Source organism: Molossus molossus, unplaced genomic scaffold (genome assembly GCF_014108415.1).
Source record: "Molossus molossus isolate mMolMol1 unplaced genomic scaffold, mMolMol1.p scaffold_m16_p_9, whole genome shotgun sequence".
Lineage (NCBI taxonomy): Eukaryota > Metazoa > Chordata > Mammalia > Chiroptera > Molossidae > Molossus > Molossus molossus.
In genome coordinates, this window is record NW_023425403.1 from 27280683 (window position 1) to 27305033 (window position 24351).

At 41.6% G+C, this 24351-nt stretch overlaps 3 protein-coding genes across 3 annotated transcripts in view; 2 read left to right on the forward strand and 1 right to left on the reverse strand.

Moving 5' to 3' along the window:
- Positions 1 to 3239: 3239 nt before the first annotated feature.
- Positions 3240 to 12212, forward strand: HTRA4 (HtrA serine peptidase 4). Its single transcript, XM_036250297.1, has 9 exons — positions 3240 to 3720; positions 4093 to 4192; positions 4910 to 5114; positions 5943 to 6137; positions 6567 to 6599; positions 7991 to 8105; positions 8473 to 8530; positions 8921 to 9016; positions 12047 to 12212. The coding sequence occupies exons 1-9, from the start codon at positions 3240 to 3242 to the stop codon at positions 12210 to 12212; spliced, it is 1449 nt and encodes a 482-aa protein (XP_036106190.1).
- Positions 12213 to 14559: 2347 nt separating this feature from the next.
- TM2D2 (TM2 domain containing 2) lies at positions 14560 to 19528 on the reverse strand. Its single transcript, XM_036250516.1, has 4 exons — positions 19211 to 19528; positions 18306 to 18393; positions 16543 to 16658; positions 14560 to 15283 (listed from the first exon to the last, which is right to left on the reverse strand). Exons 1-4 carry the CDS (start codon positions 19435 to 19437, stop codon positions 15070 to 15072), a joined length of 645 nt encoding a protein of 214 aa, XP_036106409.1. The 5' UTR covers positions 19438 to 19528; the 3' UTR covers positions 14560 to 15069.
- Positions 19529 to 19849: 321 nt separating this feature from the next.
- Positions 19850 to 24351, forward strand: part of ADAM9 (ADAM metallopeptidase domain 9) — a 131277-nt gene continuing 126775 nt past the window's right edge. The window contains exon 1 of the mRNA XM_036250160.1: positions 19850 to 20129. Within this exon, the coding sequence (XP_036106053.1) occupies positions 20003 to 20129 (127 nt within the window). The 5' untranslated portion in view covers positions 19850 to 20002. The remainder of the gene's footprint in view (positions 20130 to 24351) is intronic.

Genomic DNA, 24351 nt, shown 5'->3' on the forward strand with positions numbered 1-24351 from the left:
TGGTATTAGTTGGAATGTATGGAGGGTTGATATTTGTATGGTAATCCACTTGTGTGATAGATCAGATCTCTATTATAGAGTTTTAGATTTGCTTTGAAGCAGGTGCTGGGAAGAGATGGGTTAGAGTTCGTCCAGCTGAGTTGTTTTGATCCATGTTCTCCAGACAGAAGGAAAGGTCTGTTTTAGCCAAGACAGTTTATCTTAAATCCTTGCCTCACAGCTCTTTTTTAATAGGCCAATAGCAGTCTAAGTTTACATGCTGTCATATCGTATACTCTGGCAGATTTGCTTTCTTTCTATTCTTTGTGTTGTTTTCTGAATGAAGCCTTATGTACTTGCATGATCCGATCTTGTAATCTGACGAGGTTCTACGTACTTAAGAGCAGAGAGATTCAAAGATAATGTTGATAGATATTTATATTTTTAATAAAATAGAAACTGCATAGAAACATTAATTTAGAGGCAATGCATTGCTGACTAGAGATGTCTCAGGTAGAACAGCATAGATTGCATTCCCCACCCAAATTTCAGAGTGTACCTTCTTCCATTTGGCAAAAAAGAGACTATTTCTGGGATGATCTGTCTGTCCAGCTTATATGGTGAACTGCCATCAGGAACTTATCAGGATTCCCTAATGGGAGAGAAACAATAACTCATTTCTGTCCATAACTTTTATCAGCTAGATCAATTTATTATATCTTTAAATTAAAAAATTAATGACTTGCAGAAGAGGCACAGAGAAGCATTTTTACTGAAATAAATCCCTTCCATTGTCTATGTCCAAATCGAGTGCAGAGGCGAAAAGATGTGATCAGAAAATCCTTAGTGACTTGAGGGAAATCTTATGTTCCTTTCAAGAACCATCGTTTCCTTGAAGTCCATGTCATGTTAAGAACTATTCTTGACTGCTCTGTGATGGATCTAATCTTCATTTCAGTTGTTTGGCCTAGTAGTCCTGGAATAAATAAAGAAATCTACTATTGGATCTCTCCTCATCCCCTCCCCTCCCCTCCCCTCCCCTCCCCTCCCCTCCCCTCCCCTCTCCCCTCTCCCCTCTTCTCTTCAGACTTGTATACTTTTTTCCTTAGAAATCCTTGGTTTGGGAATTATTTATTTGTGAGTGATCAAGGTTACAACATACTTCAAGGAGTCTGCTTTAAAGAAGTCATTTCACATTCTTAAAGCTCTCTGTCTTAGGCTTCATCTTCCAGTTTTCCTCAAGAAAATTATTTGGCTAGGTCAAAGAAGGTGCTCAATCAATGATATTGAATTAATGAAAATAAATTAGGGACTTCTGAGATCTCTTTAAACATTCCCTAACTCATGGAAAGTTGCCATCTTTTGGTGTTTAAATGATAAAAATAGCCCTGGCCGGTTTGGCTCAGCGGTTGGAGCATCGGCCTGCGGACCAGAGAGTCCTGGGTTCGGTTCCTGCTAGGAGCACGTACCAAAAAAATATATATATATATATAATAAAAATCTCCACTTCTCTCTTTAAAATTAAACTCTCTGCTAGATTTACTACTGCTAAATTAATTGGTCATCATAATAAGCTGATATGTTTCTTATTTGGTATGGTCTTTTTTGAGAATGTGTTAAACGTATTTATAAATCCAAATTGCATTATCATGATAGGGGGGAAACAAGGACTCTAGTTGGCAATTACTTGGGAATTCCATTGTTAATGTGGTCCCAATACCAGATAAATATAATTATCTTCAATGAATCCTAAAAGCATTCTCATTTCCAAACCTTATTTCAGAATTCCTTGTGTGTCCATATTTCTTACCTTCTGGCCAGTTTCACATAACAGTCTTTTAATGTCACTACAGTTGTGAGCCCAAGATGGTACATGTACAAGCAAAACATTTGGTTTCAAATATATAAAATGGAACCAAATGGAAAAAATAGGATGGGGATGCATTAGGTTAGTAGTTAAGTGCATAGGCTCTGGAATAAATCAGAGTTTAAAAAAATAAAGGAACTAAAAAAAAAAGGTACTGCATTTTCGTTATGGAATAAAAAACTTCTCTGAGTTGTACTGTTTTTATAAGACTTTTGATGGTGTCTTGACCCACTAGATGTAACAGTATTTCAAGTTGTATTCCCTAAAGCTGAACTATTTACCATGTACTATTAATTGAAAGCTTAGGGATTTGCTATCTCAAGTCAGTTGATGGTTGGTCAATATAGTTGGGCCTTTTGCATACTGTAGGACATCATAAACAAACATTGAGTAGACTGACCTCAGGTCAAAATGTTGGAATTACATATCTGTTTCTGGGTAGGGTGCTGGAAGACTCCCACGAGAAAGAGTAGATTTAAGGTCCAGCTTTGTAGTTCACTTGTAGCAAAAGATTTTTTCCCCTTCCTGAGTAGCAAAAGATTTTTCCCCCTTCCTGAGTATAACTGCTCTGACATAGGCTAAAGGACCCAGTAAAGAAACAGCAGGTTCAGTAGTGGATCAGTGGGATTTGATGTTTGTTTTCGCTGTGAACCAGATAAATAGGCATAGGGAGGTAACAATATTTTGGAGATAAAATTTCCCAAATCAGCATCATTTATAAACTTTGAACATGTCAGAAATGAACAGGTTTATTAAATTTTTTCTACCAATGTCATTTTTCCCCTTATTCCCTTTCTGTGATTTTGCCTGCGGTGGTCAATTACAGTTACTCATTCTAGGTAGAGTTTGACCTGTTCATCCCTTTTCCTACTGCTTAGGAAGGTGTGGCATGATTTTTATTTTGAACCAGTATGTTTCAGCTGTGAAATGCACTAGCTGTAAGCCCTGAGCTGAGTGCATGGGAACTGTCATGCTCATTTTATGTGATCTCTGAATTGGTATGTAGCAAAAAATAATTTTCTAAAACTGTTTTGTTGCTTGTTTTGTAATAAAACCATGTGAAATACTAAAATACGGTGTGTTTTCCTAACGCAGACCATGGGTGATCGCTCTTGTCAGTTTGCCCCTATTGGTTTTATAGATTTCACAAAGTAGGTCCCTGCTCAGGGTGGCTAGGGACCTCCTCATTGCCTGGGGGTGGATGTGGCCCTCGAGGAGGGATGGGTGGTGGGAAGATGTATGGGTGTGTACGTGGAGAGGTCTGCCAGGCTCTGCCCCTTAAAATCTGGGACTGGTGGAGGCGGATCCCTAGTCTGGAGAGTGCTGCTCTTTTAAAAGTGGTTGTGGGTCCAGAGGAAAGCATTTGGAAAAGTGGGAGGAAGAAAGGAGCAGGATGACTAGACTTTTGCTTCCACCAGCTGGCCTTGGACAATTCTTCCTGCTGTGGCTGCTGCTGCCCCCGATGCCGGTTCCCAGGGTGGAGGCTCGGAGGACCTGGCCCTCTCCATTCTGCCCTGCGACCTGTGAGCCAATGCGCTGTCCTCCGCTACCCACCTGCTCCGCGGGGGCTACGCCAGTGTTGGACCGCTGCCGCTGCTGCCGCGTGTGCCCTGGGGCCGAGGGCGAGGCCTGCGGCGGGCTGCTCGGCCGGCCCTGTGCCCCGGGGCTTCAGTGCGAGGCGCCGTTCAACGCCAGGCGCCTGGGTGGCACCCGGCTGGGCACCTGCGGCTGCCCGGCCACTGGGGCAGCGGTGTGCGGCAGTGACGGGCGCACCTACCCCAGCCTATGCGCGCTCCGCGCTGAGAACCGCGCAGCACGCCGCCGTGGCGCGCTCCCGGCCCTGCCGGTGCAGAAGGGGGACTGTGGGGATCTAGGTGAGTGCCAGGGCCGCACGCTCTCAGGGCACTGCTGGGGGATTCCACTCCTTGTTCCCGATTTCCATCTCCCCTTAGGTGTCTCCTTTCCGGTTCCCATGTGGCTTTCCCCCCAAAATCCTCCCCACACCTGTTAAGTGTCCCCTTCCTTTCTATTTCCCCCTACACAACCGGGATGACGGGTCTGGTTTCTTCAGGGCGTGTCCTTACGGGCCCGCATGGAAAAAGCAGAACGGTGGAGATTGAAGAGAGAAAAAGGAGGGAGGAAAGGTGGAGAAAGACGCAGGGGAGAGACTGATTTGAGGTCAGACCCCCGAGAGTGTCAGGGGAAGAGGGCCCTGTCATTCCCACGAATGGAGCATTTCTTCACAGGGACCAGAAGCGCAGGCTGGCTCAGGAGCAACTACAACTTCATCGCAGCGGTGGTTGAGAAGGTGGCGCCATCTGTGGTTCACTTGCAGCTGTTTCGCAGGTAAAAGAGGTTGGAGGAGGTCGGCCACCTGCCGCTGATATTCTGCTCCAGGTTCAGCGCTACCGCATTACAGCCACCACGTGGTGCTAAAAGTCTCGGAGAGGCTCAAAGCGGTCCAGCAACCTGGTCAAGTCGTTGAAGGGATAAGGATTCTGACTTCCGAATCTGGGTACCTCCGCACCTAGGTGGCTGGGGTCTCTCTCTCCCTCATTTCCCATAGGCAAAATTGAAGGTCAGGTGCAAGAGCTAGAAAGCATCTGGGTGATCTTGCTCAGCCCCCTCGCTGGCATGGAAGGAAATCCTCCCTCACAAGGCCAGTTAGTAGCGGAACCTAAACAGGAACCAGACTTCCTGGACTCCCTCCCTGCCTGGGTCCTTGGTGATTTGGCACTAGACCCACCTTTGCCCACAGTATTGTGATTAGGTCAGGCCTCCTTGAAGCAGAGGGTTGCTGCTCTGACCAGCTCTGAAGAAGAGAGTGTCCCTGGAAAAGGAGAGTTGGATCAGCTCTTAGTGACATTCACAAGAGATGGCCAGGCCACTGAGCATGCAGAGTCCAATTACACATGGAGAAAATGCAAACAGACAAGGAAAAGTTAAATGTCTGAGAAAACTGTGCTGGAGGTATGCTTGATAATGTGAGATTCCCGTTTCCAGACTGTGGTGGAACACCCAACTTTCCTGTCCTCTGCTTACACTGTTATCTTGCTGAGACAGGTCACCTCACAGCATGGAGGATATTCCTGCATCCAGTGGCTCTGGGTTCATAGTGTCTGAGGATGGGCTCATTGTTACCAATGCCCATGTCCTCACCAACCGGCAGCGAATCCAGGTGGAGCTCCAGAGTGGGGTCCAGTATGAAGCCACAGTCAAGGACATTGACCATAAATTGGATCTTGCACTGATTAAGATTGAGCCAAATGTGAGTAATAGAGAGCTAAATCAGAGTCTGCATATTTGGGGATTTTCATCAATATGCTCATACTTTTTTCTCTACCACACTTCCACTCACACATCTTTTCATCTGGTGTATGTTGTTTTCTAATGCCCTCCTTTTCTGTTTGTTTATTCCCTCTTTTGTTTATTTTCTTCCAGCCAGTCTGTGTACATCCCTAACAATTTTGATGAACTATCCAGCAGTCTATTTTTCTCTCCTTCACCACCTTCTTCAACAGATGCTGCTTCTGGGGAAGTTACTTCTCTTAGAGTACTGTCTTAGAGTACCATGAATGATTGCAGTGAATTCAGAGCCGCTAAGGAACACTTTGAGGTCCTGTTATACCAAGTGTGGACTGCACACTAGCAGCATTGACATCATCTAAGAATTTTTTTGAAATGCAGAATCTCAGACCCTAGCCAGGTCTACTGAATTAGAATCTGCATTTTCTTAAGATCTCCAGGTGATTCCTGTGAACATTCAAGTTTGAGAAGAGCTGCTCTGGGTGATCTCCTTTGCTTGTGGCTAGTTAACTTTGTAAACATTGGAGCAGGATCTGTGAAATAAATTGCTAATGTCAGTTTATGTTCATCAGTTACTTCACTTGTGGTTTATTTATAGTAATTTATACAAAGCAATACTTTTAGATTTTAGAGATGATCCTGATCATCTTAACAAGTGAAAGTTTCTGTGGGTGATTATTGGATTATAAAGGCCAAAATTACAAAGCCTGTGTCATATATGTGTTGTACACAATCACTGGTTGATTCTGTTCTTGATTTGTCCTCCTCATCCCTTCTTGCCCATGTGCAGACTGACCTTCCTGTATTGCTGTTGGGAAGATCATCTGACCTTCGGGCTGGAGAGTTCGTGGTGGCCTTGGGCAGCCCATTTTCTCTGCAGAACACAGTGACTGCAGGAATTGTCAGCACTACACAGCGAGGGGGCAAAGAACTGGGGCTGAAGGATTCAGACATGGACTATATCCAGACTGATGCGATAATTAATGTAAGTCACTGGGAGGGCCATTGTGAACCCATACGATACTGGCAGTATAGTGAGGAGCACTTGAGAGTGCCCTCTTTCCTTTTGGCCTTTTGGGGATGTCCAGAGTTCAGTTGGATCCATATGAGAGGGATGGAATGCCATGTTGTTAGAGTTCAGTCTGTTTCATATAATAAATAATGCATCCATGATATTGGATGGGTCTGTTAGGGTCTGTTGTGGAGGTCACCACTGCTGTAGGAAGTGGTGGTCCTTTCACTATAATTCTTTACCTGAAGTGACTTCAGTGTTTATAATGATGGGGGCACAACTTTGCCTGCCTTGGGGGAACAGGGGCTCACTAGAGCAGGCTGCTTTTAGTAAACCTGATAGGAACTATGTATAGTTGACAAGGAGAAAAGTACTGACGGCTTTTTCAAATTCTTTCTTCAGCACGGGAATTCTGGGGGGCCTCTGGTGAACTTGGTAAGTGGCCACTTTCCTTGCTGCTTCATGTCTCTTCCTTTTAAAGACTTTACCAATTCCATGGTGCAGAATAATCCTAGTGCAGAGATCTGTGGTATGATGCTTTTCTATGACTGCATCTTAAGCAAATGGTGAGGAAAATTTAAGATTTGTCATCCTGGTGTGTGGTGTCATCCAACTGAGAGAGCCAGGTTTACTTGCACGTTACTTACATCTCTTCAACATGCTTTCTGTTTTCACTGGCTGGTTAACGAAAGTCCTAGGTACTAAACCCAAATTTATGTCAAATGACCAACTGTACTGTGTAATGTATATCCTTGAAGACTCCCTGCTGCCACATATGTAGAACTGTCTCTCATCCAAAAATGCTAATTTCACGATGCGGTCTGTCCAGGTGTTTAGTCTTGACCCACCTACAGATGACAGAAACGCCGCAACACGAATCCATTGTTCCGTCACAGTTTTAATCACTAAACGTATTCAGTCTCTCTAGTGGAAATGCCAGCACTTCTTGTTGCTCAAACACATGTGAAAACATGTGTGTGCCATGGTCTTTGACACAGCTCATGCTGAGTTTGTGAGCTGATTGGTTTTGGTTCATCTTTACACATTACACTTACTTGTAGGAGGATTAATTGTGTGTAAAGTTATTGAGCGTTTTTACTTATAACTTTGAATGCAATTTTTTGTGCCTTCTTTCTCCAGTTGACAATGAGTTTACTAGAGCTGGGCTGACAGGGGGACTAAGCACAAAACCAGGCATGAATTGTATCCAGAAATATTTGGATTGAATTTCAGGCCACACTCCAAACCTACTGAATTATAATCTGCATTTAATAGGATTAAACATCAAATTAAATAATAAGATTTTAAAATCCTTTCTATTACCTAATAAAAGCTAGGGGATGATGAAGTGCACAAAGAGGAAGGTATTTCTCACTTCATAGCTTTGGCTTAGTAGAGCTTTGTTCCTAAAATCAATTTACTAATTCTTCTGAAGAGTTCATTGAAGTGTTGCTGAAAATCTAACAGCTTTTTGCCTTTGCCATGTTTATTTTTAGTTTCATTTAAGGAATGAAAAGGCAAATACTCCTTGTTTTCGTCTCTGGGTCAAATAACAAACTGTGGCTCACGTTTAAAATCAATGTAATTCAGCGAAGGAAAAAATGAGCTCAAGATTAAAAAAAAAATTCCCATTAGGAATTTTCACATGTAGGTCCCCTCTGCTGACCTACCACACTCTTTGCCCTCTAAGGTAGCATCCACTGGTCTCCACTGAATAATCACACATTTCCGCTGGCCCCTATACTCTGACCCTAAGGGACTCGCTTCACTCCTTATTTGTTCAGTTTGCACAGCTTGGTGACTGATGCCATCTTCTCTCCCACCAGGATGGTGAAGTGATTGGCATAAACACACTGAAGGTGACAGCGGGGATCTCCTTTGCAATTCCCTCAGATCGAATTAGACAGTTCCTGGCGGAATTCCATGAGCGCCAGTTAAAAGGTAAGGGGAGTGAGGACTTTCTAATCCCCAGGTATGTTTTTGGAAGAACTTGATGTACTGCTGAGACAGTTCTGTCGAATACTGAGTTCCTGTCGTGGTGGTTCGGGCGGCAATATGGGGACTGGGCACAAAAGCAGCATGAATTGTACCCAGAAATATTTGGATTGAACTACTGTGGGAAGGACCCCGAGGAGTAGAGGTGGGGAGGTGGGTGGGAGGAGTGTCTGTGTTAATGACAAAGGGTCTCTGAGGCACAGCCTGAGTGAGCACCTATGATGGAAAGGGTCTTCTGTGATTCCAGTGTCTTTTATGATCTGCTGAGAGGAGAGTTTTGTTGTTGGTAACACATTATAATTTTCCTTTCCAGGAATGGCTCTTCCACAAAGGAAATACCTGGGTCTGCGAATGCTGCCCCTCACTATGAAGTAAGCATGGATTTGAACATGTTTGAGTTTTCAGAAGCAAAAGTTATAGCTGGACAGTCCTGACTGGGAAACTGAAATGTTTGGTTCACAGCTGAGTCCTCTTGTAGCCAAAGGTGCTATTGATGTACCAGCAATCACTGTACTTTTCAGTAGTTTCTTTTACTGTGCCTATATTTTATAATCCAATGGTTCTAGGCTTTGCATAGAAAAAACAGAGCACCACCAAGAAGGAATAAGTGTGACCCACTTGATGGAATCCTCTCTGGCCCCTCTGAGTCTTGAGAGAACAGACAGAATATTTACTGAGATCTGGAGGCTTTGCCTGGGGCTCAGGAGATCAGTTCACTGTGCTTCTTAACCTGATGGGGAAACTCTTCTCGCTTTTCTTAGCCTTCTTCAAGAAATGAAAAGGCAAGACCCAGATTTCCCTGTTTTGAGTTCTGGAGTTTTTGTATATGAGGTGATTCAAGGAACAGCTGCTGAAAGGTAAGAGAAGCTCAGGCCTCTGCCCAGCCTCCTCTGTTCTTGCTAAATGCGCGCCGTGGGAAACATGTTTAGGATCTAGACTTCGGCTGTTGAGTACCGTGCCCCTACCCACACGTGGCTGTTGAACACTTGAGATGTGGCAGGTGTGACCGATGGACCAAAGTTTTTATTTTACTTAATTTAAATTTATTTAAATAAAGAAACTAGAAGCATGTAAAATATTTTTCCATTAAACATACTTTCTGAGGGGGGTGGGTTTGTGGGGGAGGACTGCCTTTCACTTTAATCCTTGCATAAGATATTATGGTTGTGTGTTGTTTCTAGTGGATTAAAAAAAAAAATCCTCACCTGAGGATATTTTTTCTTTATCTTCAGATAGAGAGGGAGAGAGGGAAAGAGAGAAACATTGATGTGAGAGAGAAACATTGATTGGTTGCCTCCCGCAGGACCCTGACCAGGGCCAGGGACCGAACTGCAACTGAGGTACATGCCCTTGACTGGAATTGAACTCGTGACTCTTTGGTCCATGGGCTCTAACCACTGAGCCAAACCAGCCAGGGCATTTCTAATAGATTTCAAAGACTTAAAACAGAACGTAAAATACATGGTAATAATTATTAAAATATTACATGTTAAAATGATAATTTAGATATATTGAGTTAAATAAGATTATTAAAATTGGTTTCATCTGTTTAAAATTTTGTGAAAAAAATGTGGCTACCAGAAAATTTAAAATTACTTATGACCTGTGTCTTGCCTTACATATTTATTAGATAGTAATGCTAATTTAGACTTGTGTACTGTAAGGGTCCTCCCCCGCCTCCTTTTTGGGAAGGGGATTGTTCTCTTTAGGCCAAGAATGATGATATAACAGCCTAAATTTAAATTAATTTTGCTAGGATCTCCAAGTCTACTCTTTCAATACTTTAGTTATTAAGAATCCAAAGAATCCAAAAGGTCAAAAGTATAAGAACACATTTTAAAATACTTTTATCTTTGAATTCTAGATGACAGTATCAGAGGGCAGCACTAAGTAAATAAACAAATCAACAAAGGAATACATGAAGTGAATAAAGCAAAGGTTAGAGTAGCTCTCCAAAGAAGATGCTCCAGATGACTTGACTGTTGTTTCAAGCATTTACACTAACTGCCGAGGGAAGAGGTGGCTTGTCCAACAATTATTCTTCTGGATCTCTTTTACTATGGTTGTTTTTCAAGAGCTCAATCATCTGTTTAGATTATGATAACTCTCTTTAGTAGGGGGCAAGGAACTGCAGGGTGCTACCTGTTCAGAATAGCTAAGTGTTAGGTCTCATGTTACTAAACTTGGCTTGTCACAGGATTTTCTAGACTCCCCCCCCCCCCCCCCCCCCCCATTTTTAACTTCTGGTTCAAGGCCAAAGCTATTTCTTTCAGCTCTCCAAGTTCTTGCTCCTCAGACGGGGTCTGTGGACCAGCTGCATCAGCATCCACTGGAGCTCATTAGAATGGCAGGCCCACCACCAAATCAGAAACTGCATTTTAAATTAGATCTTCATGATTTGGATGCACATTAAAATGCGAAAATAACTGATTGGTTGATGTCACAGCTAAACCAGAAATCTGTTTTGGTTCTATCCACTGATATCTAATAATAATCACAATAATTATAGAAATAAAGGCTGGCATTTATTAACCCCTTACTATAAGTCAGGCACCATCTGAAGTGTTTTACATACTTGGCTTGAGCCCAATGTAGTCTTATGATATAGGTATTATTTTACAGAAGCAGCAGCTGTGGTGCAGAGGACAGAGTCACACAGTCAGTCAGATAGCAGGGAAGTGGAACCTAACTTAGCCCCTCTATTATCCTGCTTTTGTGGCTGCTCTTCTTGCTTCTGAGGGGCAGACTGATTGAGTGGCAAGAAGATGGGTTTTCAAGTCTGAAAGACCAGGGATCAAATCCTACTTTAGCCTTTTATAAACTGTGGGACATTTATCCTGTCTGAGCCTCACTTCCTCGTATTTGGTACATAGTTTGCACTCAGTAACAATTTGCAGGTTTCTTTCTTTTTCCACTCACAGAACTACCATGAATTAAGTTCTTTCTTTGTGCACTGTCCCAGTCATCTTCTTGAACTAACCTTGTTCTAAAGGCTTTCCATACTTTTAACTCAATCTGCCTTCAAACTTCTCTTCACATCCTCTTGCTTTACATTTTTCTTTCTTTCTTTTCTTTTTTTAAACAAACTGGACATATCTTGGTAATCCTCCATATTCTTCTTCCTTGGGCTTCCCATTTCTCTTAAAAGATGTGTCCTGGAGTCATTTAATTTTATGTTCCTCTTCCAGCCTATTTTTGACTTTAAGACAAATCAACAGCATGGCTATATATTTACGACAGTGTTGGAGGTGGTTTCTATTTCTAAGATATACATTCTATGTGAAGCAAATATAAAGAGGACTGAATACAGTTACACCTTTGGGGAAAAGGAGTCTAGAACCAGGGCCTTAAATATTTAGATGTGGAAGGTTGATTAGTTTTTGACTTACTGGGAGCAGAGCTTTTAATAGTGTAGCTCAACAAACTCTCTTGTTCCGTAAAGTGTGGCTGAAGGTGGGCAAAGTAGGCTGTCAAAATCAAACTGACCAGAGTGTAGCTGTCTGGGGAAAAAATGTATTGCTTGGGCTTTTCGTGTTGCTTGTAAGACTGGGAGTATGCTTGAGGTTAAGAGAGGTCAGAGATTAATAGAAATTAAAAGCTAAACTCCTATTCCAAACCAAATCCAATATTTGGGAGGAGTAACCTTCTTACACTTCATTGTGGTAGAATATTAATTTTATAAAGGTAAATAGGATTGCTGTCCTCCAGGTTATTTCACAGCATATCTTAGAACAGTCCTCATATTTGAAAGGACTGGGGCTATTTCTGGTTTTCTGGTTGGTATGTTTTCTACCAGAAAAATAGTAGTGCTGTAAGAAACAGACATTAAATTCTAGCTGGGATAAATAAAACTCTGAGTTTCATGCTCCTTTTTTCCCCCCTCCCAGCTCTGGGTTGAGAGACCACGACGTAATTGTCAGCATAAATGGGCAACCTGTTACCACCACAACTGATGTTATTGAAGCTGTTAAGAACAATGACTCTCTTTCCATCATGGTTCGTCGGGGAAGTCAAACTTTGGTCCTGACAATTACACCTGAAATAATCGATTAAGTATCTTGCTTTAAAGAGAAATTATCTAACAAAACCAAAGCTATATTACCTGGTTTGTATTGAAGATGTATCAAAGATGACTAATGGTTTTAGGATCTCTTTCTTATAAAGGAATATGAATGCTTAAACACACACAGACACAGACACAGACACAGACACAGACACACACTAGGGGACCATTAGGATGAGAGTGTTACTACTGCTAAGAAGCTTTACTAAACAAGTGGAAGAAGGATGTGGTGCCAGGAAGTTTGGGAAGCTGATAAAATTTTATTTAAAGAAAGGAACAACTGAAAAACAGGAGTTTCTAATTTGACCTTGACAGAAGGACACTTTAGTATTTTAAAAATTCTCTATAGCCACAAACTGGATATAACACACACACACAGAGTGGGGGTCCCATGGTGCACCCAGCCCTGCCTCCTGGGTCTGGCCATTTGGGCCAAAGTCTGGGCATCCCCTGGGGTGCCTGGTCCCTGAGCAGGAGGGTGTTCGCCCCTTGAAGTGCAGTGCAGACCAAAGGAGCTTGGCTTTGTAGGGATGAGCTGGCTGGCTTGAGGAAGAAAGGAACCCTTGTCCTCCACAACAAAAAAGGAGTTTCCACAATTCTGCAGAGGGACCCTGTGCTCTCCCATGGCACACCGGGCCCTGGCCCTGGCTCTGGCTGTCACACTCTGGTCCTTGAAGCAGTTGGCCACACTGCTGAACTGAGTGTTGGTGGCATGGACAGTGGGAGCCAGGTGGTCCTTGCTCTTCTTGTCCAGCTGGGACCAAAGGGAGCCCAGGTAGTGGTGAGGCACCACCTTTTTGAACAGCTCATCTGGCCCTGTCACAGCCAGGAGCTCAGCATCCACAGTCATCCCTCTCCCCAGTCCCAGGGAGGGTCCCTGGTCACAGGTGGAGTCAGGAAGCGAAGGATCATGAACACACACACACACACACACACACACACACACACACACACACGTCTATCTCCCAAATATTAAGAAACAACCTGAATCCAGAGTGCAAGGACATCAAATTTTTAATATGATTCCCCTACGCAATCAGTTTTTCAGGTTGTATCACATTTGGCCAGGGTTCGTGGCTACAGAGGACGGATATGATTTATAAGTCAAATTAACAAGAAAGTTGTGAAATGAGGCAAAATTTGTGGCTTAAGGTAGTATATTATTTTGGGTAAGATTTTAATTTGTTTTCTGGACTTCTCTTAGAAGTGAGCTTGCTTTTTATTTTGTTTTATTTTTTTTTTGTATACTACTGTTAGACCCCCTTAAAAATCTATGCAAAATTTTATGTGTTTGTGTATTTTTCTGTGGAGAGGGTCCAGTTTCACATGACCAATAATTTAAAAAACACTGCCTTACATATAATATAGAGATTATGAATAAAAACCTAAGATTGAGGTCAATGTGGTACAGAACTTTGAAGACAGAATAATCTTTTCTAATATTTATATTACTGCCACCATTTAATAATATAGAAACAGTGATCATACTACTCAGGGATAATAAAGCTGAAACTTTTAGAAAAGCCGTTTTATAATGATAGAGCAAATCCACAGTTATTTTAACTGCAATTCTTGGTCCTTAAGTCAATTATTATGAAACTAAACTTTGAGCAGTTCTACTTTGACTGTTTCTAGAATTTGTAAGTTATTGCAAATAGCAGAATCTTAATTTGACTTATCTATAAAGTCCTCCTTTTACTTTGTATTTAAGTTTTCAACTTGGATTGAAAAGGATGGGAGCTAAGTTTTTAAAACCACGTATTATTTAAAGCATTTCCTTTATTCCCAGTAATTTGGGAATGTGAAAGCTTGGTTTCTCTACACTGACTGCTATTTACCACAGCGAGAGCTTCTGGGACCGGCTTATTTCGACAGAAAGAGCTAGTGTCTTTCTCCCCATGAATGACACTCTAAATCTACCCAGCACTCAGTAATAATATCCTTTAAGTAGGAGTCTGTTTTTCTTTCCAAGAGCACGATACTCCTCACCTTATCCTACCTAATCATGAAGAACAGTTTTATAGTTACTTGTATGAAATCTTTTTTACCAGCCTACAACATGGACTCTCTAAACTTTTGACTTTTTAGATAGGAAAATTCTGCCAAGAGGATATCCTAACCCAGACAGGTCTGATACTATTGGCTTTCAAACCATAAATGGAATGAAACATTATTTCTTTGTATATTTATATTTCTACGCATACATTGCTTCTCAAACATAACAATGGTGAAACAGTAAGGTTTATTAATAGAGTAGTTCACTTCAATCATCTAGCTTTTAGTGAAACAAATATAATTTTGAGTTTCACTTTACATACTGAGAATACCCAAACAGCATTCCAGGTTGACAAAATTTATTTTGCAGTTTAAATTCAGAAAGTTGGAATTTCAGTGTGTATTATAATCCATGAGCATTTCTACTTCTGCTGAAGATTTTCATTGGTTTCGCTTCAGTTCTGTGCATGAGACTAAGGGTCACAAAAGGCATAAGGCTAAAAATATTCACTTTGCTCATTCGGTCGGGTCCACTTGCTCCAAAAGACTGAAGATACAGCCATGTGCAGAAATAAAGAGTATAGAAACCCTTCCACAGCTTATAAGTTAGTTGCTGGCCTTTATATTTTGTACGTGAGAAAAGGTATAAACTTGGTTCCCACAACACTGTCATTTCTTATCAGCAAGGTAAAATCTGGGCTGAAAATCCACAGTCCAAAGAAACCTTCCTAACCAAACCCATTCCCTCCAAAGAGGGCAAGAAATGGTCAGATCTAATAGCAAGGAAGAGTTTTGAGCTTGTAGAGATGAATTCAGAAGACTTGCCTCTCTGGACCATAACAGCAGCTCTTTTTAGTAAACAGTGCACCAATTGCTGCCATCACTTGGCATCAGCCCTCCAGTAATAAGTAATATAAGGTCAACAAACCACCAAATCCCAAGTCCTCCAAGCGTCAATAGCTTCCCTACTGCTGTGCCAGTGTGTCCCAGACAGAAACGATCCACTCCAAAACATCCCAGGAAGAAAGAATAGAGTAAAGTGGTTATGAAGTAGTGTCCGGTATACCTAGACAAAAGGAATTACAAGTAAGATGTTTGCCACATGAAAATTAAAACTCTTAATGATCAATAAATTTAAAGAAAGTGGAAAGATGGTGTAGCCAGTCCCCCTGTGGCCTTTTACTCCCTTATCACCCCCCGCCCCCTCAAAATAGATCTCTTGTTGGTCTAGGGCAGCAATTTTCAGCCTTTTCATCTCATGGCACACATAAACTAATTACTAAATTCTTCAGTACACCAGAAAATTTTAGTTTTTGCCAATCTGACAAAAAAAAAAATATATAAAAAAAATATAATTTTGATTCATTCACATTGGATAGCTATTGTTGTGTTGGCTGTTGTCATATTTTTTATTTGACAATCTAGGGAAAAGAGGTCTGTGCTTCTGACTAAATAGTCAGGTACTGCGTGTTTAAAAAATTCCCGCTGGGCTTGAGTCTCAAAAGCATAATTGCTAAGATATGGAGGACCTGTAAGAACAAGTGCTGAGTTGGACTGGACGAGAAATTATCAAGCACATTAGCACAATAGGCATCCTGGTAGGAGTGGAGTCTGGGCTCCCATTTATCCCCTGCACAGGCTCCTCTCCTGAGTTTGTATTTCTGAACGTAGTTCTCTAATGAAGTGTCGACCTTCCTTAAATGAATGCTGATCTCCATATACCTTTTTTTTTTTACTGTCTTGTGGCAACTAAAAACAGGGACATCTTCATAAAGACTTCTCTCTTACATACTGTAATGATACTCAATTGCAGTTACTCTAATAACATCACTAAACATAGTCACAGACTCTTCATTAGCAATGGTATAAGTAAATTCTGTGCCTTCAAGCAGAATTTACAGAAATAATCCTAATTCTTTAAGATAAACTGATTTTCAGGGAGAGGCCCATACTGTTCATGATAAAATCTTTATTCCTGGAATACTAAGGCTATTTTCACAGGATTTATGCCCATTATAGGAATTCTGTAGCTAGATCCTCTGGTCCAACTACTTCATTTTGTAGATGAGGGGACAGAGACTCTTGGTGCCCAAAGAGTCTCTTAGCTAGTTGGTGAAAGAGACATTTAGGACTTATGGCCTCTGGTCTTAAGTCCAGTGTCCTCTCTATTATAACTACACTGCCCCTGTCCATGGATTATGCACAGTGGTAATCCTGTTGCCCCTTTAACACTTAAAGTAAAAGAAAAAGTCACATCAAGAGGTGACAAGGAAACAGCTCTACCTCCATCCAAATACATACTACCCCATTCGAAGTAATACTTACTTTATACAAGGTTTATTTTCTCGTAGGAAGGTCCTAGGACCGGCACACTCAATTTCTTCTAGGGCTTGGCACTGGACTGAAGTGTGTTCCACATCACTGTAGGCTTGACCACCGAACTGTGGAATAACAACCAAAACAAAAGAAACCAAAAAATTTACCAAAGCAAGTAACACAAAATATATCTTTATATTAATTAATACAAGCTGACTCGGGTAAAGCTGTACTCAAGAATAAGGAATTTAATGACATACTTCAAGTAACGGTAAATTAGTTCATCCTAAATGTACATAGCTTTAAATAAACTCATTTATTTTTCTTCTGTATGACTGGCTTCTTTAATAATAAAGTTAAAAAATTTATAATTAACTAAATGCCATTTAGAATAGATGGACACAATGCTTTAATTATCCTTTATTTACAGGACAAAGAGCACATTACTGAGCATTTGGGAATGGGTAGCCAAAAAGTTGACATTTATTAGAGGTCTGTTTTATATATATTATAAATGAGCAGAATTAGGAAAGAACAGAATTATCAGCTGATTCAGGACTTTATTTAGGTCACGAACGTGTGATTAACAGATATCTGTAGTACACCTACAGCCTGTTTAAATTCCAGCAAAAATTTTTAGAACAAGACCTTTGACCCTTTGTATAACTGAATTCTAGAAGAGAAAGCACAGCTATACATTCTCTACTGGCACCTTATTAAGTGCTTTACTACTATTTTTGTTGGATTTCTCAAAAGGGAGGGAGTAGGAAATAAAGATGTTTACTCCTTGTACCTCTCTCCCAGGGACTCAGGTGCCTGAGTACAGCCAGTCCTCTAGGACTTCTGGGGAAGTGACAGTCTGAATGCTTTGACAGGATCAATTCAGTTTTTAATTAAAAGGGGGAAAATTAAGTGATCTCATACAATGCTAACTCAAATGTTTACCAGTAATTATCAATAGGACAAAACCTCACTGTATGGAGAATATTTTATTTACATATGACTACAGTATGAATTGCCTTTTTAATTTTATTACTTTCAGGTTTATTCCTCTGTATCTGATTTAGTTCTGTTATACCTGACTGCGTCTTGACTTGCATTATGCAGCATAATATAACATAATGGTAAGTTCACAGTGGGAAGAAAGTATATGAATTTCACTAGTTTTTGAGAGTCTGACTAGGCAATGTACATCTAGCTGTAGATATTATTAATGGAACCGAATAGCTTTTCTCCATTCAAAGAGACCATCGTTACTAAAGGGTTCTCCTTGAATGCAATAACCTCCTACAAAGACTCATACTAATAGACTCTATCTTTTTCCTAAAGACATGGTAGAAACTGCTTGCCTGGTGAAAAGAAAGGTCACTGGCAAGAGGAGCTTTGCTCCAAATGCATGTGTAACAAACACGCTGCTCAATTAATCATCGGTTTTAGAAGGCAGAAGTCTTTCTTTTGGTCTTTCAGGAAAGTGCATGCCTTGAAGGATAGTTAGAGGTAAGATTTTAGCTTCAAATCTGTCAATAGCGACGGTAAAAGGAAGCAAAGACAGGTTGATCTTTGCATTTGGTTAGTTTTGACACAGAGACTGCTTCTTCCTGAGGAAACTAAATGGCTTGTTCAGTCACTGACCCTGGCCATGCTGGAAATTTCTAATAGCGGCCATTCTAATGAACTCTAAAAACAGGTAACTTCATATCCCTTATACTTTTCTGTAACTTTTTTTATATGCTTCTGGACGAGTTTGCTTATAAAACAAAACAAAAACTCACCTTGAGACAACCATAACCAAGTTCCTGGGATGCGGTTGCATTTCCAACATGATCCACTGGGTCTTCACATTCTATGAATTCGTCAGGTCTATAAATCACCAGTAAGATCATGATCATCGTATGGTCTTTGCAAATGGCTGTTTACATGTAAATAATCAAAACAGGCAAGGGACATTTCTTCAAGTTTTCTGGGGCTTAATTTCATTTTGATTCTTCCCCAAGGCAAGAGATGGTGTCAGACTGAAGCATGGCAGGTCAAACAGCCATCCATCCAATTTACCCTTTTACTGGGGCAGGGGGTTGCTTCTGGTCCTATTTCTATACGGGTTCTACTTGTGCCATGGCTTCAACTCTTTCCTTGGCAAACATCCGCAAGGCTATGGAGGCAAAATTGAGGACAAAGGATGCCCAGTTCTCCTTGCATTTCCCAAACGCCTTATCTTATTAGACTGAAAAGAGATGTTAAAAAATGACTTGGTTCTGCAGTGGTAAGGATATTGCTTTCTGTTCAGGAAGTACCTTGTAGGAGGGGCAAGTAATTTACTTCATTTGTGCCTCGGACAGTACCAGCCCTTAGGAAGGAGTCTCTTTCGGGTAAAAGAGAGAACAGAGAAGGCACAACCGCCTACCCTTCTTCCGGAGGCTATATGATGTCACTCCTCCCTAGTTCTCCTCTTTCGGGATCCCAAAGGCTCTGCTACCCACACGCAAGGTTTTCCCCTGCATAGGTGAGGGGACTGAGAAACCTGTCATGATATTTACCTCCCGCGTGTTGACTCAGGTGGAGAGGGTCCGGGCAAAAAAATAAAGCAGCCTTTCTCCCGTCCTCTCCCAGCACAACATCCATATATATCCCCCCTTGCCCTATCGCCATCTCCACCTGCCTCGACGACTGGGTAGCTTACAGGTAAGAGCAAAGGATGACTGGAGAGCTGGGGTCGCCATATTCCCAGCTCCGAGCACCGGCGGAGACCTCCGGGTGGGCGGCGCCGGCGGATGTGAGCTCGGGCTCCGCGGTAGCGTTGTACGAGTGGCTCCGAGAGACACAATGCAGCAGAAGCAGATTCCCCAGCAGCAGAGCCGCCTGGCCGCACAGAAGTAAGTAACTCACCGGGCAACCACCCAGCACCATCTTCCCGGGCCCAGTGGCAGATACCGGGCCTCCTCAACCACAAGCCCCGGCGGGCACCGGCGACCCAAGGTCTGCCAGGTCAGGCCTTAGCTCCGCTGTTCGCCGCCAAACAACCAATGGGCACACATCTCAGCGCTCCGCCCAAACCCCCGACAACCAATCAGAAAATGTTGCGCAAGGGGGCGGGGCTGTGCTTTGCTTCTGCAGCTCAATTCCTCTTCTGAGACTCACGCTCCTCCTTCTTTAGCTCGGAGTACTTCCTCCAATCGGTTCCTTCGACCCCCAAAGTAGGAGGGCCTGGGAATAGAAATGGGCGTGGACAGTGAATGGGCGGGGCAGACTAGTGTGGGTTTTAGTGGCCAGATAGCAATCCCATTCTCTCGCCTGGGACTAGATTTTTCCCTACGTCAGCGGTAGCGAGCGCGATGTCGGGAGCGAGCTCGGACAAGAGCTGAGTTGCGTCAGTGGCGAGCGCGTGTTCGTCCGCGGGCGCGCGCTTCCCTGCCAGCTCTGGGGCCCCGGCAGGGTTGGGAATGATGGAGCAGGCGGAGGTAGAAGCGACCGTATGTTGAGAAGAACCTGCGGATCAGCCGAGATGGGATCTGGCGCGGGCTCGCTCTTTGGGACACTCCGATTCCAGTGGCTGCTGCTGTTTGGCTTGGTGGGCCCAGTCCTTGGTGGGGCTCGGCCAGGTGGGTGTCCGCCTCCAGGGACCTTTGGGATTGCTGTTTCCTAGGGCTGGGACGCTTGGAGTTACCCCGAGGTGCCTGGGAGTGGAGGGGCCTGGCCCGGCGACTGGACTCGGGGTCGGGAGGCGGAGCCGCTCCAGTTGTGTGTGGACAGTGCTCACAACCGAGATTCAGGGTCTGGCGCCCCAAACCTTCCTGGGCACCGGTCTCCTGTCTGGTTTCTCTTCCTCCATCTCCTGTTTGACCGAGCCTTTTGCGGTGCTCCCCACCCCCATCTTGCGCAAAGCTGTGTCCCCCAGACTCTCTGGGGACTACTCTGGATCCGTTTCTGACCTCGGGGATTATGCTGGGTGCGCGCCGAGGGTGTGTTCATATTTAAACTGTTCTGAGAAATGGAGCTTGGTCTTGCTTGTGAAGTTAATGTCCTTTGGGAAGAGACCGGAATTGGATGTAACTTTTGGTCCAGGTTATCATAATTTGAAATTTGGATGATCATTTTATAAGTAGAGTCACTAGTAGGTCCACAGAGCTAAATTTAGTGATGGACTTAAAGGGGTGTGTGTTTGTGCTCATTTTTCTTGGGCCATTTTGTTGTTGTAGTAAGAATACCTTTTTGGAAACGAAGTGCTATATTTCTTTGGCCAGTCTTTATCCTTGTTTTTCTTGGGTTTGTAATGTCTGAAATCTGGATGAATAAGCTCTACTCTGCTGAAGTTACAGGATTTATGTGAAATTGCTTTTGAATTGTGAAGCTTTCCTTGAACATGTACGGTATTCATGTTGGAGGCGCCCAAACATAGTGGAAGCAAATCGCCAACACTCTAGCTTCTTTCTGGACTCAACTTTATTTTAGCTCTTGTATTAAATTATTGTTTGCATGGGTATATTTTCCTTATGAGTTATAGAATATGATGGAGAATGGTTTTTTTTTTTTTTACTAAATCATAGCCTTGAGAATTGGTCAAAGGTGATGATGGAAAACTTCAATGCAGGGCTGCTGACCTTCAGGAAACTAATTACATTTTTTCTTATCTTTGGTTTATTCTTTTTCAATTAAGTAAGTTCACCCCATTGCAGGAATTTTGAAGCTCTAACTAGTGAGAATGGGAAGCTACTAGTTTTTTTCTAGTTAAGACTGTTTTTGCCATGGCATTCTATATTAACATTTACCAATGTTTAAGGTGAAGTAGTTTATACATTTGGAGTTTTAGTAATCTATTACTCAATGTGTTTGCAAACATAACTAAGACTGTATATATATGTGTATATATATATATATATATATATATGGCATGAAAACATACTCTTTGTTTTATTTATTTATTTTTGTCCTTTTTATTGAGTTCATTGGGGTGATGCTGGTTAACAAAATTATACAGGTTTCAGGTTCACAGTTCCACAACACATCATCTGTAAACTGTATTGTGTTCACTACACCAAGTCAAGTCTCCTTCCATCACCATTTATCTTCCCATACCCTCCTCCACGTCCCCCTTCCTGCAAACCCCACATTGTTGTCTGTGTCCATGAGTTTTTAGTTTTTCTTTTTTTACAGTCCCTCCATCCCCCTCAAACAGCTGTCAGCCTGCTATCTAAGAGTATATTTTTAATGTTAATATATGTATTGATTATTATATACCTATATATAGAGGCAAGGAAGAACTAAAGTAGGTTGGTACCAGTTGAGAAGAGTCTTCTAGGCTGTAAAGTTCTTTGGATAAGAAGGTTTTTAAGCAGGGAGTGATACATAGCCAGATTTATGATTAAGATAACTGGCAACAAAATGGATGACAGAATATAGGAGGGAGAGGCTGGAGGCTGGGAGAGACCCGTTAGGAGGCTTTTGTAATAATGTGTAGTGAGTCAACTCATGTTTCCTACCAAAATGTTCTTCCAAAATCAGCTGACTAAACTTTAGCAATACGGGAAGGATGTTTAAAACATGCACTGAAACCTTTTCTGCTAATGGGAGAGGAATTTGAAGACTCAATAAGTACCATCTACATATCAGTTAAATAGGCTTTGGAAGAATTTTTACTGCCATTGTGTCAATGAGGAAGTGCAGTATAAATTCCAAACAGCTGACACTTACAGTAAAACTTAAAAAAACAAAACAAAAAAACTGGGACTAAAATAGGTAACTGTGTATCACTGTGAAAAATAACAAAGAGAGTCAGATATGAAACCTCTGATTTTCTCTTTTAAGGTAGTGATTATGATACACAGATCTGGAATTCTTTTTAAAAAATTAAAAAAGACTGGCATTCTAAAGAAAATGAGTTTTAAAATGTAATTACTCATTGTGAATCACTGTAAAATGAAGTATGTAGTGAGAACTTACGTCCACAGTAGTTTTGTTTTTGGTGTCAGCAAATTATTTGAATTTGATGTTTGTGTTTGTACTGCATAGGAGAGTGTAGTCTTTTAAATTTAAAGATAGTTTGGTTTTCAAACTTTATAAAGTAAAACATGTATAATTAAAATATATACAAAACAAATTGCTGGGTTCCAACACAGTTTTCAAAAGCACTTTATGTTTTACCTTTCCAAAGTACAAGATACTTTTATATCTGTGTTTTGTTTAAAAATCTCGGTTTATTATGAATCCCCTGAAATATGCCAGCTCTCAGTAACTAGAGGCTTTTTTTTTTTTTTGAATAGCCACAGACTCAACTATATGACAGATAGCCTCATGACATTTTTATATATATATCTCTCCCCCACCCCCCCCCCCCCTGCCTTGGATACCTATTATATAGCAGAGTCTTGGAGTTCTGCCATTTGAATCATTGCTATGGGATTGACTGCCTCATAAGTAAATCTAGTCCTCTTGGTGTCTTAGTAACTAACCCTCCATTACCTTTGAAAGTTGGATTGCACTTTTGAATTGTATAATTTTTTTTTTATCCTCACCCAAGGACATTTTTGCATTGTATTTTCAGATAGAGTGGGAGGGAGAGAGAGAGGGAGAAAGAGAGAGAGAAACATAGATGTGAGAGAGACACATCGACTGGTTGCCACTCGCACAACCCCAACTGGGACTGGGGACAAACTGCAACTGAGGTACTTGCCCTTAGCGGGACCCAAACCTGGGACTCTCTGGTCCATGGGCCGACACTCTAACCGCTGAGCCAAACCCGCCAGGGCTAATTTTTTTTCTTACTGTGTGCTCTCGCTGTGGGGCAAAAGGCCCCCCCCCCCCCCGGAGTAGAGGCTAAGGGGGTCCCTGGAACTTAATTTTGTTTTTACATTGAGAGATTACTTTTCATTTTGTGTCAGTGTAATTTTAGTCTAATCACTGTCCAACATGATCAGGTGTAGGATACTTCTTGAATCACATCTTTTAAGAATAAATTAGGGAACCTGGGAAGTTCACTTAATTAGATCAGTTTTAAGATATGCAGTTGTTTGTGTATATGTTTATGTTTATCTTACCATATGACTTGGAGTATTTCAGCTTATAATAAAATGATGCCTCTGCCAAACATTTGTCATACTGTACAATAAAACCCATTTACGTATGTGGGAAATGCCTTTTCCACTTTGACGTATTTTTCTTTCAATGAGATGTTTCATGGTTTAACTCATATTAGGAGGAACCCCCTTTAGTCGCCCCTTAGAAGCCTCATGTAGTAGACCCCTGGAAATAAGCTTTATTGACACATTAGAATCCTGCTGTGAATAGATGCTCTGATCCCAGAGGCTTGAGATGAGTAGTTAAGCAGTCTGTGGCATAGCAATACAATGAAATAGAGCATTGCAACTAAAATGCCAAATGTGTGGGCCATGTGGATCTGTGGAAAATTGATATAAAAGATGTCAATCATAAAAAAAATAAAGCTTACTTTGGGTTGACATGACCATGACAGTTATGAGATCTCTGTATGGATAGCACTCAGGATAAGAAGAGGTTGTTTATTCAACACACACTTATTAAATACTTACTGTACAGTACAGGAAACACATAATGAGTAAGGTACTGTCCTTTGTCTCAAGAACTTAAATTCCTTGCTAGAGGATCTTAAATTCTTTAAGGCATTAAATCTTATAAATGGCTGGCGTTTTTCTAAAAGGGCCACTTACAAACAACAGCAAATACCCTGTTTCCTTTTTAAATGTAGAGATGTGTAAATGTAAAAAAAATTATAACACTCAAGAAATGTAAGCATATAGGACATAGCTGTGGGAATTATAATTGTGTATGAAGATAGTTGTTGATAATATA

Coding starts and splice junctions, on each gene's coding strand:
- HTRA4 (XM_036250297.1), top strand. CDS start 3,240: ATGACTAGACTTTTGCTTCCACCAGCTGGCCTTGGACAATTCTTCCTG. Junction 5,115..5,942: donor TGATTAAGATTGAGCCAAAT/GTGAGTAATAGA, acceptor GCCCATGTGCAG/ACTGACCTTCCTGTATTGCT. Junction 6,600..7,990: donor GGGGGCCTCTGGTGAACTTG/GTAAGTGGCCAC, acceptor CTCTCCCACCAG/GATGGTGAAGTGATTGGCAT.
- TM2D2 (XM_036250516.1), bottom strand. CDS start 19,437: ATGGTGCTGGGTGGTTGCCCGGTGAGTTACTTACTTCTGTGCGGCCAG. Junction 18,394..19,210: donor GTCATCCTTTGCTCTTACCT/GTAAGCTACCCA, acceptor GGTGATTTATAG/ACCTGACGAATTCATAGAAT. Junction 16,659..18,305: donor TTGGTTATGGTTGTCTCAAG/GTGAGTTTTTGT, acceptor GTTATTCCACAG/TTCGGTGGTCAAGCCTACAG.